The 9,190-nt window shown below is 42.2% G+C and overlaps 1 protein-coding gene across 1 annotated transcript; it reads left to right on the top strand.

Annotated features, from left to right (window-relative positions):
• Positions 1-544: 544 nt before the first annotated feature.
• Positions 545-5,259, top strand: umps (uridine monophosphate synthetase). Its single transcript, XM_087829973.1, has 10 exons — positions 545-998; positions 1,480-1,633; positions 1,964-2,088; positions 2,198-2,385; positions 2,493-2,584; positions 2,728-2,888; positions 2,968-3,085; positions 3,182-3,357; positions 3,449-3,563; positions 4,024-5,259. The coding sequence occupies exons 1-10, from the start codon at positions 849-851 to the stop codon at positions 4,200-4,202; spliced, it is 1,458 nt and encodes a 485-aa protein (XP_087686099.1). The 5' UTR covers positions 545-848; the 3' UTR covers positions 4,203-5,259.
• Positions 5,260-9,190: the final 3,931 nt, after the last annotated feature.

The following is a 9,190-nucleotide window of genomic DNA, read 5'->3' on the forward strand; positions in this document are numbered from 1 at the left end:
TACAAAACAGAATTATGACAGTTTTATACAGTGCCTGAAGTCACTTTTACTTCAGTGAAATTTTACTTAGTTAGTTTGGTCAGCAAACGCTGTAGTTTTAGTCAGTTACCTATTAAAACCTTGGCAAAGACTTTGTTTAAAAAGCCTAAATCAGTGAACCATGTGGGGCGGATCTAGAGAAAATTTCTTAGGATGGCATGAGGGTGGCATGGAAATCAAATGGTGTGGCAAAATCAAAGCCTTTTTTTCAGACACATATGCAGGTGGTTACATATTGTTACAATAATTCAAATGCAGTAAGTAAACGCGTTTTTCATATAAAAATAGTTTATTATTATTTTCTGCAGCCCACATAATTAAACGCTTTAGTTACATAAAACACGCGGATTTTGATCTTGTGTACTGTATAGCCTGTATAATAAATATATAATATGTAGCCTAAGAAGTATAAAATCACGGTGCTTTTATTTTGAAGGCCTACAACGCTGACGCGGGTATTTACTTCCGGTTAGGGCGTACTTTTCTCATCCATACGTCTTCTGGATGTGCTGGAGCCTATCACAGCTGAGAGGCTGGACAGCAGCCTGTCGCAACGTTATTTATTCGAGTCTTCATTTTTGAACTTTCACAAACAACGATTCTTTCTACCGGGCTTCTTCGCGTTTCTTCACTGAATTACGCGACATTTGATCTGTAAACATTAAACGCTCTTAAAACGGACATTGGCCCTTTTATTCTGAAAGGTTTAGCGGAAGTGTTTGTGTTACCATAACTGGGGTAGCGCGAACTGGACGAGCAAGTTTTGAGGACGAGTGAAAGTCCAGCCGAAACTCGTAAATACGGAAAGAATGGACGGCGCTTCAATTGATAGTTTAATCCTGAAGCTCCACGACGTGAACGGAGTGAAGTTCGGGGAATACAAGCTGAAGAGCGGCCTGATGACACCCATTTATATCGACCTGAGAGTGCTCGTGTCCCACCCCGTGCTCATGAACCAGGTAACACGTGCTATCTTCGTGACTGCAGAACTGAACAGCTTAAAGCGATACCGGACACATGAAACGTCTGCTGGATGCACTTTTTAAAGGCAAAAGTATCTGTGTCAGTTCCTGTGTAATATTCATACTCACGTGGTTTATTTCACAGTAATGTAGCAGACACAATGACTGAGTTTCAGGGATCAACTCCTTTCACGGAAAATAGCAGTTAAAACAGATAAAACTGGACCTCTCACCAGCTAATCTCTCACTCCAGCCTCAATAATCGTTACAGGAATCAGCAGCTTTCTGAAGCTCTTCAGGTCACTCAGGATAAGATAAGGATGAGCGTTTCAAACCATTCAGCCTTAAACAGCCGGTCATTTAACTGTATCAGCTTTTTAATTAACATTTTATTAGAAGTTCATCATCTGCAACACATCACTCTAAACTGTGGTCTTTTTTTCTGACAACGGACCCAAACGACTTCTTTTTCTTCCAGGTGGCAAATCTCATCTACAAGCGAGTGCAAGAAGAGGGTCTGCAGTTCGACTCTGTGTGTGGGGTTCCTTACACAGCCTTGCCTTTGGCCACAATTATCTGCTCACGACATGAACTGCCCATGCTCATCAGGCGGAAGGAGGCCAAGGACTATGGTGAGTCGCTCTCAGCTGATCAGGTTTTCAAAAAAATAAAATTGCTGCCACTACAGGCTCTGATTAAACTTGCTGTCCAGATGTTTGAAAAAGCTGAAGCCTCAGGCAGTACACAGGTGTCCAGTGTAGGCAGACATTAAACTGTCGGAAATCCCAGTTCAATGGTACAGAACCTGCGTAAACCAAACCTAAAAAACAAAATGCAAAGCAAGAAAGTGCGTGCTTCATCTAGCATGCTGTATTGTTGGTTAATATTTCATAGTTTGAGAATTACTGTAAGTTTGTCCTTCAGTATGGACTCGTAATTTGCCTTCTGTAACTCTACTTCAGGAACCAAACGGCTGGTGGAGGGGTCGTTCCGTCAGGGGGACACGTGCCTGATCATTGAGGACACAGTGACCAGCGGCACCAGCATCCTGGAGACTGCTGAAGTGCTCTACAAAGAGGGACTGAAGGTCCAGAATCTAACGTTACAGTAAAGATAATAATATCATAGTTATGCTGTACTGATGTCATCAAGAGCAGCAGTACACAAGAATGACCTCTGACATGTTTTTATTCAAGGTGACGGATGCAATTGTACTAATGGACAGAGAGCAAGGTGGCGTGGAGATGTTGGCATCAAAGGGAATCAAGCTCCATCCCATCATCTCCATATCTCAGCTGCTCCGTGTGCTGCAGGCAGCCGAACGCATCGACGCCCAAACCGCCCAGAGTGTCCTCGAGTTCATCCGGGACAACAACACTTTCAGGTACAACTCTCCAGACGTTTTCCCCCCAGTGTAGCTGGTGTGTTTGCTTGCATTACGCTACAATCTAGAAACTGTCTGGTGAAACTGTCACCTTGACTCACTCTCAGGCCCAAAAATGGCACAGACTCTCCAGCCAGCAAGAAGCTGTGTGTGGAACAGAAGCTGGAGCTCAGTTATTCAGAAAGAGCCAAGTTACCAAGTATGTAGTCTTAGAACTTAAATTATTTAGTTATTTCACGTCAAAACAGAGACTGGTGGTGTTTTCATTGAGCTCCACACACATGCTGTGGACTGCTCTTGCTCTTTTCTTTTCTCATTTTCTGTTCCTTCTGTTGTCTGCAGACATTCATCCTCTAGCATCAAAGCTGCTGAAGATTATGGAGGAGAAACAGTCCAATCTTTGTGTGTCTGCTGATGTAACCAGCAGCGAGGAGCTGCTCCAGCTGGCCCAGTCGCTCGGTCCAAAGATCTGTATGCTGAAGACCCATGTAGACATCCTCCAGGTACAGCGGGATCAACTAAAACCTCAAATCTGTACATGCAACAAACAAACTGATGGTTGTTTTCCATATGTGTTAACAGGACTACACATTAGCCTTCATTCAGAAAATGCAGGCCTTGGCAGAAAAGCACAACTTTCTTATCTTTGAAGATCGCAAGTTCGCTGACATCGGGAACACGGTCAAGCATCAGTATGAGGGTGAGACGATTTCACGTTCTTTTGGTGGTGTAAATTCAAGGTGACTTAAAAATGTCTCCAAAGTAGTCGAACGCTGTGATCTTGTCTTTTCTCCAGGTGGTTTGTACCAGATTTCATCGTGGTCCCACATAGTGAATGCCCACGCAGTGCCGGGGCCGGGAGTGGTGAAAGGTCTGAGCGCTGTAGGGAAGCCTCTGGCCCGAGGCTGTTTGCTCATAGCTCAGATGAGCTCCCAGGGATCACTGGCTGCTGGTGAATACACGAAGGCTGTGGTGAGCTCATTTCTGTGTGTGCTCTTCTTCTAAATTTGTTTACATGTGCTTTGTGTTCTTTTCAGTTTACAGCTGTTTTGTGTTTTCATAGGTGCAAATGGCAGAGGAGCACTCGGACTTTGTGATTGGGTTTATCTGTGGCACTAAGCTCACAGAGAGGCCAGAGTTCATCCACATGACCCCCGGGGTGCAGATGCAGGCTGGAGGTAAGTCTGACAGCTTTTACTGAACTTTGAGCTGACTTTTCTTTGTTTATCATCATTTTTTTCACTTATATTCATCATACTAAAAGAACTACGAAGTGAGTTGTGAATGCAGTGTCTATATGAAATCCACCCTTCTGAAGATACATGGATACACAGTGCATGCACTCGGTGTTACATCCCTTGTTGTTGTAACCCGAGGAATCACACATGTCCCATCAGGAGATTCAGAGAGTTGTGTTAACTCGTTCGAGGTTTTTATAAAGTTCAGGCCAAACTGCACCTCAGGCAGCCTTGCACTCTGCTTTTTGCCTCTTTATGGTGCCATGACTCATTTCTAACACAGGGTGGTGCTATAGTACATGAAACTAGTGCCGCCCCTGCTATTGCTGATCTCCCAAAGTCTGTATCAGTCTCCTCTAAACCTATTTTCCCTTCTCTCGGTCTCCCTCCCCCCTTACAGGAGATTTGCTGGGCCAGCAGTACACCACTCCAGAGGAAGTTATCTACAGCAAAGCCTCTGATGTCATCATCGTGGGACGAGGCATTTTGGCAGCCTCTGATAGGGTGGAAGCTGCAGAGTTGTACAGGAAGTCGGGCTGGGAGGCTTACAGAAAGAGAGTGGGCCAGAGCAGCATCTAAGTAACTCTCTGACTCGAGTTTCAGAGTGCACCTGTAACGAGGACCTGTGCCGTGATCAGATTGTTTTGAAGGCAGCGTGTAATTATGCACACGCTACTGTTTACTTCAGGTATCAATGCCACACATCAGTGTGCAACACTACAGTGTGCATTTTACTGTTGATCTGCTGCTTTAAATGTTTTTGATTCATTCCTTTAAATTTGTTGCACAACTTGAACTGATTTCTAATCTCAATGTTTTTTCTGATCAGGTTATAGTAGTTGGTTTTAAATAATGGATTGAGGTAATTCCTCCGGTCTGAGTACTGCAGCGACGATTTCGAAATGGAGATTCACTTAAAATAGTGCAGGATGTCTCTTACAGCACGAAAAAGACCACATCGTGTAGCTCTGTCTATGTCACAGAACCACCACCTCTTGCATGCTAGTGCTAAAACACTAGATAAAAATGCTAGAATATTTTGTGGGGGTGGTGTGACTGTGAGCTCTGTCTCCTGCGTTTGAATCACCAGCCAGCAGGGGGCTCTGTTTGGGGTTTGTTCTGGGCTTCCAGGGGTTCTCTCCGACTTCCTCCCGCACTCCACAAACTTGGGATACCCTCCAATCCCTGCGTGACCCTGAATTAGATAGATGGAGGAAGAAGAATTGAAGAGGATGGACACTGTGTAATATTTCAAGGCATTTTTAATTCACAGAAGTTCTTCATTAGTCTTCATGTGTTCACAAACAGCGTAAATCCCATGAAGGAGCCTTTTAACTGCACCTGCGTGTACTGTTGGTGGATTTTTGCAGTTAGTCACAGCGCAGTACTGAACAAACTGAATGATGATTTAACTCTTGATTTTGGGAAATACTTAATTTTAGGTACTATGGACCCACTCAACAGTGTTTTATGTTTTAACCCCTGCACTTGTTTGGTTATTAGTTGATTATTAACCTCAGATTACTGTGACTTGGATGAGGGAAAGCTGAATGGAGCTCATACCTGTCTCTATTAGATCTCTTGTCTGCCGTCCTTATCGTTTCACATACATAAATAAATGATCTTTATATAAATTTATGACTCTTCTTTCTAAAGACATTAGCTAGATTGTGCCTTGGAGCCATGGCGGTTGCAGGGCAGGCACTACATGAGATAAAGGAGCTTCATATTAGAGTCAGTAGTTTTATTCTTTTGATGCTTTTCACCTCTGCAGATGGTTTTCACACCACAGGTAAATTATTTTTCAATGAACTCTAAGAACTGAGTAACTGTAAATAAGTAGGATGAAGAAATGCATTTCAGGATGAGGAATCATTCATGAATATGCTGTTGTTTGGGGGACAGATATGATGATGATCCCTGTTTGTTGTCCTCAAAGTTGAAGGTGGTGCTTCTTTGGCTCACACTGGTTTTTCCAGCTCTCACAGGTGATGGTTCCTGCATACAAAAGAAATTGTGCCCACTGGTTTTAAACTTCCCCAAGTGTAAATTCAACAATAATAATAAATATAATTTAGAAAAGGGTTTCTTTTACTAAGCCATCAAATAAAAGCATGGAAACAGTGTGTATCACATGGTTATAAAAAACAGGCAAATGCAGAGACTTGCATTTAAATAAAGTGTCTCTTGTCTTAATCATATGTGACCCGGTTGTGGTTACGTTCACCGTCAGTATGCAAAGGCCCATTTTGAGGCAGGAAAAACCCTGCAGATGTCCGTTTAGATTAAAATGTGGGGAATTTGGAGGCCACAATAACACCTTGAAGTCTTTTTGAATTTTTATTTTTTTGGAAACCACAATGTTTTTTTCCCATGTGGAAGCGTACGTCGTGCCATGGATCATTACGCTTCTTGTGCTGGCTTTCCTTCTTCCCATAATGCAAACTGCTGTGATGCGCAGTCACCTGGTCACCCACATGATGTCAAAGAATCTCTAGATGGACACAGTCAAACATTCAGGTCTCTCACATGCCCAGTGTAGGTCGTTTGGTCGTGTAATTAAAAACTCTGTGTGTGCTAATATGCGCTGTGACACCAGCACTGAGGGTTTCACTGTGTGGTGCTGCTTCTGTGGGATTGTACTGTCCATGCATACTCATGAGCTTTGGGTGTCCATGACCCTTGGCACCGGTTCACCGGTTGTCTTTTCTTGGACCTCTAAACTCAGAAAGCTAAAGGTGCCAACTGGAACCAAAAGTGGTTCTTTAGACTGATGCCATAGAACCTTTTAAACAAAGGTTCTTTGAAGAACCATTTCTTTCAGTGGTTCGTTGAAGAACCTTTAAAGGCACCCCCAAAGAACCATCAAGAAAAGGTTCTTTGTGGAGCCTTTAATGGTTTTTAAAGAACCTTTTTTCAAAAGGTTCTTTAAAAACCATTTTAAAGAACCTTTTTTGTTTGGTTCTTTAAAGAACCATTTTAAATCTTTCAAAATAAAATGTATCATAAATTGGATATGAGTAGGGTAAAATAAATACGAGCACAGCATAGACATATATTAATGGTTTCGTAGTTACCAAAACACAAAAATGCATTTTAACCCTCAGCACAACATCACTCACATATTAGTCATTTAAACAGTAATAATTCAATATTTTTACTATACTATAAATAAATATATATAAATACTATATCTATAGACAGTGTTGGGGAGTAACGGAATACATGTACCGCCGTTACGTATTTAAAATACAAAATATGAGTAACTGTATTCCGTTACAGTTACCGTTTAAAAAGGTGGTATTTAGAATACAGTTACTTTGTTGAAATAAATGGATTACACTTCCCTGTTTCATATTGTGACGGGTCAGGACTGTTTGGGTTTTGTTTGACAGCTACGTTCTGTTGTTCCAGGCGGCAGTGTTACGGTTGCCATGGTTACAGGGTGACTCTCTCTGCGTGTTTCCTGGGTGAGAGAGGCCTTTTTGTTGTTGTTGTGCTAAGCTAATAGGCAGAATGCTACCGGTATAGCTCTAAAGAATGTAGCATCATAGGCAGTGTAGTCCTTGCTGCAGGGAGAATGGACTGCCATACACGTTATGTGTCTGTGAGCGAGGGAGGGAGAAAAAGGAAAAGTACAGCTGTCATCGAGCAAAAACGGGAGCTGGAAGCATGTAAATATAATAATAACCACTGCAGCCAAGAAGAGTGCCTGACGAGCCCAGTTGTAAGTAAGCTATTAAGACTCGACTGTACGCTGTGTTCGTGTTTTCCTCCAAAAACAATAAGTTCCCTCTCTCTGTCTCTCGCAAGCAAAGTTGACCCAGACAACAAAGTAAAGCTATTTTTCGGCTATGAGCCCACACAGAACCCACCGTATTAGTCAGAGGTCCCTTTACTACGGTTCGGAGCCGCGGACCTTCAGTAACAGTAATAAATCACAGCAATAGTACATTCACGTAGTTGTAAACAGCATGATAATATATTAAGTAATCCAAAGTATTCAGAATACGTTACTCTCATTGAGTAACGTAACGGAATACGTTACAGAATACATTTTGGGGCATGTATTCTGTAATCTGTAATGGAATACATTTTAAAAGTAACCTTCCCAACACTGGCTATAGATAACGCAACAATTATTACATGTATTGTTTAAAAACATCAGAAAGTGATAAAAAACATTAGAAATAGCAATAGCTTCATAACAGACCAATAAATCAACACATTGTCATCAGCAGATGTTTCAACAACAAGTTTTTGATTAAAATGATCAATGAACTTCAGCGTTATGTAAGGTAAGTTTCATGTCCTTTGTTAGTCCAGTTTAGGATAATGTCTCTGACATATGTATCATATCAAATATATGTCATATCAAAACAAGCCCACACCTGCAGTTGTTTCAGTTTTTCATAGGTGTTTCCTGTCAGCTGGTCAACTTCACTCAGGTGGACATCCATATCAGCCAACCAGACGACAAACTCCTCCCCTTGTGCTCCTTCTGAGAGAAAGAGCTGAGAGAGAGAAAAACGGGGTCAGTTATAAAGAAGAGAGAAAAGTGAAACCCTCCTCAGAAGGTCTGACTCGCATACCTGCAGTCGACCTTTGATGGACTCCAGTTTGGCGTTCACGTCATCCCAGCGGCGGCCGCACTCCCTCGCCAATGCCAGCAGCCGAGTCTGCAGGGTGCCCCTGTTCGACTCCTCCTGGTCAGGCTCTCCAGCTGAATGAGCCGAGGTCCTGCATCTCGCCGCCGCCTCTGAACACACAAACACAAATTGCATCTGAAGCAGGAGGTGCAGATTTTTTTTTTTTTTTTTTGCTTTTCTTTTCTAAATCCAGGCTTGATCACATGGAGGTATTTGGAAAACCTTTTTGGCGAGATTGTTGTCTTGCAGAAAGTCAAATCAAATGTATGCGATACATAATCACTTCACAAGAACACATTATAAAAAAAAGTCCAGTTCTTGCCTGATTTCAAGCGAATTCTGCATCAGAACAGGGTAAAATGAGTGTTTGCAGCAAATGTGAGCACAAAGCCTCACTTTGTACCAGCCTGCTATTACAGTTCTCTATGCAGACAACTTTCCTGTTTTCAAGGCACAACTTGGATCTGCTGTACAAATCTTATGGATACACGCTAAATGAAACAGTAGTGTGCACGACTCCAGATTCTGATCCCTCATCCTAATATGGTCCCAAAAGGCTCACAAAAACCAACATAGCAACAGCAATAAAGCAAATGTCGAGGCTTCAAAATACAAAGTTCATAAACCAAAGGCTGACATGGGTTTTATCATAGGGGTGATAAATATATAACATATTGTCGTAAGACTAAAAGTATAATACAGATTTTAGTCTGAGAGATTTGATGTTCATTCACCTGCAAGTGCACTATACCTGACTGCTCCGTTTTCCACAACGGTTTGCACATCACTATTTAATACAGGAAGTAGGTGAACTAAAACAAGTCATCTTTCTCTGTGAGAGGACCATATTAATGAAACCAACCTCAATGACATCATAGAGATCACTAAAGATGCCCCTGCTGCTTTTCTTCCCCCTCA

This window comes from Neolamprologus brichardi, chromosome 16 (genome assembly GCF_056152115.1).
Source record: "Neolamprologus brichardi isolate AB-2024 chromosome 16, ASM5615211v1, whole genome shotgun sequence".
Lineage (NCBI taxonomy): Eukaryota > Metazoa > Chordata > Actinopteri > Cichliformes > Cichlidae > Neolamprologus > Neolamprologus brichardi.